Source organism: Malus sylvestris, chromosome 11 (genome assembly GCF_916048215.2).
Source record: "Malus sylvestris chromosome 11, drMalSylv7.2, whole genome shotgun sequence".
Lineage (NCBI taxonomy): Eukaryota > Viridiplantae > Streptophyta > Magnoliopsida > Rosales > Rosaceae > Malus > Malus sylvestris.
The window spans coordinates 6,425,818-6,437,875 of record NC_062270.1 but is presented as its reverse complement, the minus strand read 5'-3'; the positions used below and the strand labels follow the sequence as shown (position 1 = coordinate 6,437,875).

The 12,058-nt window shown below is 39.5% G+C and overlaps 3 protein-coding genes and 1 pseudogene across 4 annotated transcripts in view; 3 read left to right on the top strand and 1 right to left on the bottom strand.

Moving 5' to 3' along the window:
* Positions 1 to 6,008, top strand: part of LOC126589054 (anthranilate synthase alpha subunit 2, chloroplastic-like) — a 53,974-nt gene extending 47,966 nt beyond the window's left edge. Inside the window, exon 11 of the mRNA XM_050254238.1 lies at positions 5,944 to 6,008. The gene's annotated coding sequence lies outside the window, so the exon portion shown is untranslated. The remainder of the gene's footprint in view (positions 1 to 5,943) is intronic.
* LOC126589050 (putative disease resistance RPP13-like protein 1) overlaps positions 1 to 12,058 on the bottom strand; it is a 93,349-nt gene that overhangs the window by 25,588 nt on the left and 55,703 nt on the right. Inside the window, exon 6 of the mRNA XM_050254234.1 lies at positions 10,782 to 11,191. Within this exon, the coding sequence (XP_050110191.1) occupies positions 10,782 to 11,191 (410 nt within the window). The remainder of the gene's footprint in view (positions 1 to 10,781; positions 11,192 to 12,058) is intronic.
* The window catches only part of LOC126589051 (anthranilate synthase alpha subunit 1, chloroplastic-like), an 88,093-nt pseudogene that overhangs the window by 48,531 nt on the left and 27,504 nt on the right, over positions 1 to 12,058 (top strand).
* The window catches only part of LOC126589058 (uncharacterized), a 68,056-nt gene that overhangs the window by 42,267 nt on the left and 13,731 nt on the right, over positions 1 to 12,058 (top strand). The window contains exon 3 of one of the 2 annotated variants that reach the window (XR_007611691.1): positions 8,934 to 9,099. The exons of the other annotated variant lie outside the window; for it this stretch is intronic. The gene's annotated coding sequence lies outside the window, so the exon portion shown is untranslated. Of the gene's footprint in view, positions 1 to 8,933; positions 9,100 to 12,058 lie in introns of those variants that run through there. 2 annotated transcript variants of the gene reach the window in all.

Genomic DNA, 12,058 nt, shown 5'->3' with positions numbered 1-12,058 from the left:
TTTGCAGCTAAAGGAAGGCCTTTACACTTGCTAACAATTTGTCTTCCAATTACCTCAAGATTTGGATCTACAATAACACTTGCATCTTTGAAGGCATGGTTTGCAAATAAAGACCAACAGTCTTCCTCAAGTAAGTGCTTTAAATAGTGGGTTTGAAGAGTACCCATCGTAGATGCAACACCATCATTCCGTGCGGTGACAATGATCTTACTTCCATGAGCTCCAGACTCTAAGGGGCGTTTTAAGGAATCCCAAATATTGTAATTCTCGTTCCAAACATCATCAAGAACAAAAAGAAACTTCTTCCCCACCAAAGCATCTTTGAGTTTGACCTGAAGCTGGTTTAGGTCTGTGGTGTCACAGGTTCGTGAAGTGACTGATGCATAAATTGTTTGTGTGATCTTAACAACGTCAAATTCATCAGAAACACAAACCCATGCCTGGAGCTCAAAATGCTGCTTCACTCTATCATCATTGTATAAGAGCTGAGCAAGGGTGGTCTTTCCGATCCCACCCATGCCCACAATGGGAATAATGCCAATCTTACTACAAGAGACATCATTTGATAGCAACAATTGAATGATGGTTTCCTTGTCATGATCTCTTCCATACACATCAGAGCATTCTACTAAAGAAGTTGAAAGCAATGTTTGTGAGATTTTGTGTCTACTACCTCTTTTCAAATCAAGGGCATCTTTCTGTTCTACAATGAAGCTTAGCCTCTCAAGAATTTCCTCTATTTTGCTGTCTACAGACTCATCAAAAGCATGCAAAGAAGTAGAGATGAGGTCTTGTACCTTGCTTGTGCTACTTCCAAATTCAGCTTCAATTTTCCGCCTCAACGCTTCTGTCTTGATCTCGTCCAGTAGGTCCTCAGCATCAAGGACTGCCTCTTTAAGCTCGTGCAGCCACAGCCTCACATGTGGGTTACGTAATTGCTTTTGCTCGGCATCATCATAAACAGCACCAACAGACATCAACTTGATCCTCAACTTCTTGAGCAACCTATCAGTCAGTTTCTTTCCTCTGATGAAGTTTCTGACCTCCTGAGAATCCAACTTCACAAATACTTGCTGGAAGAAACCCGAGAGAGCGGCTCCACCTACCACCGCCAACGCCATGATCAATCTTTTCTTTGCAAATGGAAATTTGGTGACAGAGTTGAGAGAATGTATAAGACCATTACAAATCTACAACACATGAGAACCACTCGTTCTCAAATCTTTACCTAATTTTTTGGTGCTTTATGGATTTCACTTATCAATAATTTAATTCTAGTGGTGGTGGTCGGCCCTTTGATGCTGCATGCCCAGTCCAGCATCATTAGCAACATCCCCATCAACAAAAACTGGGGCAGCCCCTTGCTCCTGTTCGGCCCAATTTTCTGCTCAATTTGTCTCAGCCCATCTGGCCTGCTCCGAGGCCCTCCTTGGCTCTATAACTGCAATACATTCCAGCCTGACCCTTTGCTGGAACCCAGTTAGAACAGCAGCCTGACCCACTTTGGCATCCCGACACTGGTGCTACCCATTACATGACGAGTCAATCGTCTTTGGTTGCTCTCATGGAGCGTCCTTCTCCTTCTAATGTTTATTCGGGTAGGCAATAGTAATACTATGTACATTACCCGCATCGGCACCCTTCCTCCTTCGCTTGATTCCTTTAATTTTCATCTTCGCATTGTCTTTTTTCTTCCCGACCTTTGTAATTTTTTTTGTTGCTCGTTTCAATTTTTCTTCTGGAGCAGTTGATTCAACTACATTTGCTTTCTGGGATGTGTTTGGTTTCCGAGAAAATGTAGAACGTTGGGGGGGGGGGGGGATAATTGAGTATTAGCCATTTACATTTGAGTATCTACGACTGTTTTGCTGGAAGAAAATAAAGAAAATGAATTTCTGGGTGTTTAGTTAATTGTGTTTTGATTTACATATTAAAATGCTAATTTCGGTTCGATTAGCCGAACAATGAGAGTGGTGGTCATTATATGATTATAATCTGCCCAAATTTTAGAATTCAAAATTTGATTCTGTCAGGCAATGTCTGTTTGTAAGGAACTGAATTGGTTATACTAATGCGAGTTTTGATTTGTACGATTGATTTTACTGCAGCAGACGAATCAGAGAAGTTTGTAGAAGCCTCAAAGAAGGGGAATTTAATTCCTCTGTCTCGGAGCATATTCTCGGATCATCTAACTCCTGTTCTTGCTTACCGGTGTCTGGTTAAGGAGGATGATAGAGATGCTCCAAGTTTTCTGTTTGAGTCAGTTGAGCCGGGTTCCAACGACTCCAATGTTGTAAGCGTCCTCAGCCCCTTGTATCATTTGTATTTGTTTGCATCTGACTTTAGACAATAATTAATCACTTACAAATTTTTGGAGTCAATCATTGTTAGGGCCGGTACAGTGTTATTGGTGCCCAACCATCCATTGAAATCGTGGCTAAGGAGAACATGGTTACCATTATGGACCACAGAGAAGGTTGTAGGACAGAGGAGATCGTGGAGGATCCAATGACTGTTCCTCGGAGAATCATGGAGGGATGGACACCCCAACTTCTTGATGAACTTCCAGAAGCATTTTGTGGTATGATCAGTACACAAATAACATGCTTTAAATTCTTTAGTAGTACTCATATCTTAATCCTCTCAGTTCAAAGTAAACCACTTCTCCTTAAATGTGGTTTGTTAACAAAGCTTAGACTCGTAAAGTTGTGGTGAAGTTATTTACTCCTTAAATGTGGTTTATTAACAAAGCTTAGACTTGTAAAGTTGTGGTGAAGTTATTTATAAAAATGAAGACCAAACTTTATTTAATTTTTTCCTTTTGTCTCAAAGTTTTGGACTAGGCAAGTAGAACTGTGGGCTATCAGTACAGCTCATATTTCCCTGTACATTTATTAGGTTGTAGATGTACTGTGTTGACACTAAGTATTGTGTGATATTCTGGACTCTCGCAAAAGACTTACTTGACACAAAATTGCCATAAATCTATCCTCGTATTATTGTATAATTCAGTCTTAAAAAATTGAGGTTTTCGAAGTCACTAGTTGGTGGTTAACAACATCCATTCTCTTTATCAGGCGGCTGGGTTGGTTACTTCTCTTATGATACAGTACGTTATGTTGAGAAGAAAAAGCTGCCATTTCCGAGTGCACCACCAGATGACAGAAATCTTCCTGATGTTCATCTTGGTCTTTATGATGATGTGATAGTGTTCGATCATGTGGACAAGGTACTGTGATTTTCATGCTAGATTTTAGTGAAGAAAATATATAAATTGGGGACACTTCGATTCAAATGCATGTCAGCATAAAGACATCTACTTTTTATTGTTAAATTAGTTTTTGTTCTTCCAAGTAACTCGCTCTTATGCTTAGTCTTTTTCTTCAAAGTTCTTGTTTGTTTTTTCCGCCACGTTGAATCAAAATATTTGCATCCTACTCCATTACTGAACTAGGAGAATTAGTTAACTGCATGCTTTGGTTGTAAATTTTTATTTTAACAAATAGGGTGCTACTATTGTGGCTATAACCATTTCTATTTTTCAATTTTGTCTACTATAGAAAGCACATGTAATTCACTGGGTGCAATTAGATCAATATTCTTCTGTTGACGAGGCCTTCAATGATGGAATAAATAGATTGGAAACATTGCTATCTAGAGTGCATGACATTATCACGTGAGTAATCAACTCCTTTCTTTCACATTTCTCTTCTATTTTTTTGTTGAGTTTCTATTCCCCTCCTATATTCTTATTCATCCCTCCCTCTTTAATACCAGTTTTAATCATAAATTATTCCAAGGTCAATTTCAACTCGAGGCTGCCTCAGGGCTGGGGGAATTAGTTCTCCTTAATTGTTATTTACTTTTTTAAAAACAAAAAACTTGAGGTTGATGTAAAAATGTACCGATTGTCAATTTCAGCCCTAGGCTGCCTGCAGGTTCAATAGAGTTCAACACTCAACTTTTTGGTACTAAATTGGAGGACTCAAGCTTGACAAGTGAGGAATATAAGGAGGCAGTTTTGGAAGCTAAAGAACACATTCTAGCTGGGGATATATTTCAGATTGTATTAAGCCAGCGTTTTGAGAGGCGAACATTTGCAGACCCATTTGAAATTTACCGAGCATTGAGGATAGTTAATCCAAGTCCATATATGACTTATTTACAGGTTTGCCTCGTTTTCAGTGGGTCATTGGTTCCAATCTACTTGTTCACCTTGTAATTCTGAGATTATATGAGTATATACTTCCATGATCAGGCAAGAGGCTGTATTCTGGTTGCTTCAAGTCCAGAAATTCTGACACGTGTCAAGAATGTGAGTAAAGGAAGTCCAAAAAAATTTAACACTGAGTGTTCGTCTTATTCTGTTGCTAGCTCCTAAACCTCTACAATGGTTCCTACTAGATGTCCTACATTTTATGTTTTCTTTAGTCCCTTTTGTTTTCCTACTATAGTGTTGTAGTCGTCATTAGCAATAAATTGCTGAGATTTGCATTTCTTATTTTTGTTATTAGAAAACGATCACCAACCGGCCTCTTGCTGGGACAGTTAGAAGAGGAAAAACACCTAAAGAAGATTTAATGCTGGAAAAGCAGCTTTTGAATGATGAAAAGCAATGTGCAGAGCATATTATGCTTGTAGACTTGGGAAGGAATGATGTTGGGAAGGTTTATAATCTTTCCTTTCTCGTATTTGTATGATTATTACTGTATGTTGAACTTTATTCTCCAGAGTGTAATACCATGCATATGCTAGATTTTATTCTCCCTGGTATCTATTTTCACACTTGGTGCCTTGTCTGCTCATGGCTTACGTGACAATATTTATAAGATTTTTATCATAATCTGTTTCTTTCATTTAGTATATTGTGGCCATAATAATGCGATTGATAATTTGTTCATGCAGGTCTCAAAACCTGGTTCTGTCAAGGTTGAGGAGCTCATGAACATTGAGCGTTATTCCCATGTCATGCACATAAGTTCAACAGTAACTATCTCCTTTCGGGTAATACACATAATAAGTAACCTAATATCTATTTTCGGGTAATACACATCCGCACATCTGTAGACATTAGTTTCAGAATTTATTTTCTCATGGGGTCTATATCTATTTTCATGAGTGTAATGTATGTACTCAACAACCAATTGAATTAAGGGACGAAACTTTAATGTAATTGTAGGTTACTGGAGAGTTACTTGATGATTTAACTAGCTGGGATGTTCTTCGTACTGCGTTGCCCGTTGGGACAGTCAGTGGAGCACCGAAGGTTTTCTTCATGAGCCCTTTTTAATTTGTTTGTTGGCATTCTTGTTTTATTTCTTATTAATTAGCTAAATTGATCCTAGACTTAATTAACCTGTATAATCCTGCGAGTACAAACCTTGAGGATTAACCTAATTAGTTAGGAAACGGCTTATTACACCGCTATTGGTTGATATATGGAACCTGATGTCATGATTTCCTAATCTATCTTATATGGACTCGCTTAGGATTAATTTTTCGAGTTTCTGCATTCTTAGCTCTACTGCAATGCAGGTGAAAGCCATGGAGCTGATCGATAAGCTAGAAGTGACTAGACGTGGTCCATACAGTGGTGGCTTTGGGGGAATTTCGTTTTCTGGCAACATGGACATTGCCCTTGCTCTGAGAACTATTGTTTTTCCAACTAGCTTTCGGTATGATACAATGTATTCATACAAGGACGCAAACAAGCGCAGAGAGTGGGTCGCTCATCTCCAAGCCGGGGCAGGAATTGTTGCTGACAGTGATCCAGCCGATGAGCAGAGGGAGTGCGAGAACAAAGCTGCTGCTCTTGCGCGCGCTATTGATCTGGCGGAGTCCTCGTTCGTTGATAATTGAATGCGTTTTTTGCTCGCATACAGAATCTGGTTTGTAATATATTTCAAGTTTTCCTTAGCAATTTTAGTCGTGAGTTGAGGTGAGTCGTCTTTTGTACGAATAATGTGAGTTTGATAAAAGTAAAAAGATCTGATGTTAGGAACTGTAAATTATATCAGATGATGGGAATGTTAACGTTTTAAGCAAACCAAAACTAAAGGTAATGGCATACACAAGCAAATTTTGAAACCCTAGTTAATCATTGCTGCTTTTGCCCTTCAAACTTTTGGCGAACAGTGCCGTCATATGTTGAAACCCGGAACAGATTAGAACGATCACCGGGCAGAGCTTCCCTTGCCTTCGTGGCTGCATCCGTTGTCGCTGTGAAAATTTCCACCCGACCTCTGTTCTTAAAGAGCATTTTCTTCAACCTTGCAAAATTTGGAGAAGAAATCTCTCAGCCTCCTCTTCGTATAATCTTCACCATCCTTTTCCCAAGAATTGTAAGCACTTTTACAAGAAAAAGTTTACCAAACAATCAATTGTCTTATTTTACTCGACTTATTCTCGATTTCTCACAACACAACAAAACGGTTTTTTTTTTTTTCCCTTAAAATACTAGAATACCAAGCCCACTACAACAAAGCATTAGCAGGCCTAGTCCTAACAAGCCCTTCACTCTTCAATTCTCTCTCTCTCTTTAAATTTTCTTTGTTTATTAGTTTAAACAGAGCCTTCTTCCGTGCTCACTTTGCTGAACAGGTTTCATCATCTCCTTCTTTAAACAAAGCCTTCTTCGGCATCTGTCAGTGGCACTTTCACTGAATCCCACAATTACTCGTCTCATCTCCCATCCTATTTTTTTCTTCTCAACAGGTATTTCTTTTCTCTCATCATTTTTTTCTTGTTCATTAAAGTATTGGTATTTATGATTTCCTGTTATGCCTGGATATTTTGTGTACAAATCTGGAAATTTTGGTAAATCTTGTTCACTTGTAACATTCTCTAGAATTTGTGAGTTTAATTACTGCGCGAATTGGTTCAAATGTTACTGGGAGGGGGTTAAAGGATCAAACTTTGGCTAAAGTTGCAAACTTTCTTTGATTTTCCATGATTAGGGGTTAAATTTTGGCTATTGTTTCCAGTTTTCCTTAATGAAAAACCTGCCAATTATTCCTAAACTAGTATATATTTTAATAGTTCTATATGTAAGAATCCTGTGAAAGTTTCAAATTGTTTTCACCTTTGATTGTTTATTGGCCAACGTTGCAAACTTTTCATTTTTGTTGTTAGGGTTTTTGAAACAATTTCCAAGTGAGACCTATTGGTTTTCCGGTGAGAATTGTGTGAAAATTAGGTTGTACAAGAGAGCAAAAACAAGAGCGAGATTGCATAAACGAAGGTTCAAACTATGAACATATAGTAAACATGATATACATTTTCTAAAGGGAATCACCACATTCTGTGGTTTTGCAATCTTGGAGTCCAGGTTTTAATTCAAGAATTGAGAAACTGTCTCTTTTAGAATGACAATTGTGTCTCCACCCGTCCACGAATTACAAAACCCCTAAATCCGTTTGTATGTGTTCTGTGGTATAAATTATATTACGAGAATGAACCTTCTCCGGCCAGAAATGATGCCGCTGCTGGGGACCCCTTCTCCTCAAGCCTTTTTGACTCTCTTGTTAATTGGCACTTAATAACTTCCATGAATTTTGCTAGTATGTGGTTATGCTTTGAGTTAAGAGCTTTTATGTTTTGTTGGAATTGTTACGACCCAATTTATGTAGTTGTAGGATGTCTGAAACATGAAGTTGATATGTTTATCGGTGTTGAAATGTTTGGGGCGTTACCATAGCATATTTAATGAATCTGTGCAAATCTGTTTTCTTTTCGTACTTGTATGAATTATCTAATTAGCGGTAAAGATTTTGTTTGATAATTAGAAATTAAAATTGATCTGTTGCTCATAAATAATTGAATATAACAATGGCCGATTACTTATCTTTGAGATCTAAATTAAAGGTTCCTGGGTCCTTTGTGAATACATACAAGTTGGAGAGAGCTCGGGTGCAAAACCCTGTGAAGAACTCTGGGCCAAACTTGTTCCATCAGACTCGAGATATCCGGATGTTGAGTTAGTTCATGTGAGATTGTAGTTTGCTCAGAGATCTTGTTCTCTTCTATTCGCAAATGCAAGTGGTGCAAGGTAACAAGGAATTCAGACCACTCTTCTGCCACAATACAAAATAAAAGTTCAGATGCAATAGTTGTTGACGGGACTGTAATCCAAGCTGAAGACACTATTGTTATCAGATGCGGAAGTGAAATTACTTCAGGTCCCGATAAGGAAGGGTATTTAAGCTACGGGTTCAACGATTGCCTGGTCCTGAAAGTTGTCAGAAGAAGTTAAAGATTTCTATGGATGCCGAGCATGCAATATGCTGCATTTGCTTGAACATATGGCATGATGTAGTTACCGTTGCTCCTTGCTTCCATAATTTCTGTAACGGATGCTTCTCTGAGTGGTTAAAGAGATCACAGGAGAAACGTTCAAGTATACTCTGTCCCCAATGTCGAGCAGTTGTACAGTTTGTTGGAAGAAATCACTTCTTGCTTAACGTTGCGGATGAAATCTTCACTAAAAAACACCAACGATGAAGTGGCAATTTTAGACTCTAGTGCAACAATACAATCTAATCTTGTCATAAACTCTGAAAAACATCTTCGTCGAAAAAGGGCTCGCTCCCAGGTGGATGAAGAAGCTGATAATCCATCAAATCCATGCCCTCAATGTGGTACTGAATATGGTGGGTTCCGCTGCAATCAAACCACTATCCATCTGCAATGTCAAGCATGCGGAGGAATGATGCCTTTGCGCACCAATAACAATGTACCTCAACACTGTTTAGGATGTGATAAGGCATTTTGCGGTACATATTGGCATACTCAAGGGGTTTCAGAGTGATTCTCACCGTGTGTGCAGTCGCGAGACTTTTAAACCAATCTCAGAATGGGCCATCTCTGGAATCCCTACCTCAGCGCATGAAAACAATCAACATGAACAAGTTATCACTGAAAAGTGTATTGCACAGTTGGGGAGAACATTGCAGGATGTCGTTGCAGAATGGCTTGCAAAGTTGAACAACAGAGAAATTGATCGAACAAGGATGCCCCTGAATCATGCTGAGGCGATAACTTCTGGGACATCCACGTGCAATTACTGTTATGAGAAGCTGATCTCCCTACTCTTGTACTGGTTTCGGATTTTGATTCCCAAATACCATCTACCCACAGAGGCATCAAACAGGGAAAATTGCTGGTATGGATATGCATGTCGGACACAGCACCATAATGAAGAACATGCTTGTAAAATAAATCATATGTGCCGGCCAACTAGGGGTACTAATATGTAGATTTCCTTGCTCTTGTTTTGTCTGTTTTGAGAATTAGAAATTTATCACAAGCTTATCTTCTCTGGTACTACTGAGACTTTCCGGCAGCCAAATTTATGATTACGAGTTGTGTACTTTTGTTTGCTCATAATTTTTGCGTACATATCATTGCACGACTCCAAACCTACACATGCGAAGCAACTTGAAAACTTTTGTAGCTCTATGCATCCCTAAGGGCATGATGAAATGGTAATCATTTGATGAGACATGATTAACAGATAAGATCATCTTTGCAATACTAATTAAACAAGTCAAATTTAGACCGCTTGAGATTGATTAGTAAACAACAGAGGGTTTTCGATACTCTAGTCTTACAACATTCATGCATGATCATAGATTCACAGTTCCAAACGAAATCATCATCCATATTTTACAAACCAAACGTTTGAATTTGAATTCCACAAAGTACCAAAATCTACCTCTCAATAGACACAATTTGGAAACAAACTTGAAAAAGGAAATTCGGAAACTAGAGCTCATAAACTTGTTGAAGCTCCTTTTTCATCGACGACTAGTTCGATACAACAAATTGTCGTATAATAGAACCACCATAAGACACAGTAAGAAAAGAGGGAGAGTAAAACCAACACTGAATCAGTTCCACTCCATTTAACCCATCAGTTTCAAGCCTGCTGAGAAGACGGTAGCTGTGCCAATGCTGGCATTGAAAAACAATATTCACAATCCACAAGTCGAAGAGTAACAAGATGAGAGAACGAACGAGTCATCTCCTACCAGATTTGGAATTTTTGTAGCTCCGTATCTTTCTATCACAAATACTTTCAAGTTTATATGGGTCATGAGTACATGTAAAATTTGTTATTACGTGAATATTAACATTTGAAACATGTTTATGATTTAAATTCACAGAGCCAGATAGTAAATAAACACATAAACGCACGTCGACGAATTACGTACAATTGCAAATCATATCTTTCGGTGATCAATCCATATGTAGGGGATGTGAGAAATCTTGGCCCAATCTTCTCCAGTGTCTCTCTGGCACCGTCTCCAGTGTCTCTCTGGCACCGTTGTGTAAGCAAATCACACTGGAAGATTTGCAGACGAGAAAGAGAAGCGGGTAGCCCTTCATCTGGCAAACTCTGGAGTTGAGGACAAAAAGATATATCCAACATCTCGAGAGAGATGAGGTGTCCTAACGCCTTGCCGTCAATGGTTCTCAGATTCGGAAGATGGGAGATTCTAAGAGAAGTGAGAGTGGTTGGCAGCAGCCCCTCTTCTGGAAATGATTCGACAATTTCTTCTTCTTCACATTCTGAGAAGTTGACAGCCAAGTGTTTGAGAGAGGTGAGTGTTTGTAGACCCCACCGCATACGGTTTGCCATCAGTTTTTTACAACTCCAGATTTCGAGTGACCGCAATTTAGACGGCAATCCCCCTTCCGGAAATGATTCCAATTCTGGAGATTCAAATATGAACAAAGACTTGATAGACGGGAGAGAGATTTGCATCTCCTCTGGCAGTGACCTGAATTTGTTACATCCTTTGATTTCCATCTTCTTCAAGTTGGGCGCCTGCAGTCCTCCTCCATAGAGGAAACCCACAAATTCTGGGCATGCCATTATCTTCAAATCATAGAGGGATGGGAATTTAGATTCTTCCGGAAATGATTTAAATTCTTTACACCCTTCTATGGACAGAAACTGAAGAGACGGGAGAGAGGCGTGCATCTCCTCTGGCAGTGACCCGAATTTGTTACATTCATAGATTTCCATCATCTTCAAGTTGGGCGCTTGCAGTCCTCCATGGGGGAAACCCACAAATTCTGGGCACTTCTTTATCTTCAGACCAACGAGGGATGGGAATTTAGATTCTTCCGGAAATGATTTAAATTCTTTACACCCTTTTATGGACAGAGACTGAAGAGACGGGAGAGAGGCGTGCATCTCCTCTGGCACTGACCACAAGTTTTTAAAATGGCACATAGATATCCACTTCAAGTTGGGCGCAAGCAGCACTCCACCACCCACAAAACATACGAGATTCGCGCAATCTGATATTCTCAAGTCACGGAGGAATGGGAGTTCAATATTGAATTTATTGCATTCTTGCGAACAAGCAAGGGATTCGATATTAACTTTCTGCAAAATTAGCCGCTCAAGTCTTGGGAAGTAGTATAACGGTAATTTCCCCGTTAGTTTGGGACAGTTGTCCAGACTAAGCTCGCAAAGATTAGGAAAATGTCCGCCTTCTTCTTCTTCACCTCCAGGGAAACACCACTCTTGCCATTCCCGCATACTGCGGAAACTCAGAAACTCCAGAGTTTTAAATGCAGGCCCATAAAACTCAGACCCCACTAATTCCACTCCATTCAACCCATCAATTTCAAGCCTTTTGAGGGACGTTAGCCGCCCCAATGTTGGCAGGGAGAAACAATATCCACAATTCTCAAGTCGGAGAGTGATGAGATTAGAGAAAGACTCATCTCCTAACCAACCTGGAAACTTTATACCTCCGTATCCCTTTATAGCCAGCACCTTTAGGTTTGTATTGGGCTGCAGGTTGCCTAGCACTCGGCTATCGTTTTGAGAATCAGCAGTGTCACCTTCCCATTCCAAACGTATTTCACTGAGCTTCTTGTCCCTCAGTTTGGCCTCCAAAGCATCCTCAGCATGTTTGATATTTTGAAGCCCTGAAATATGAAGATTTCCACTCAAATGCTGAAACCCCTTTAACTCATCAATGTATCCCCCAGCATCTTTGCTCAAGACAAACTCACCTCCAAATGTTTGGAGATCTTTCAA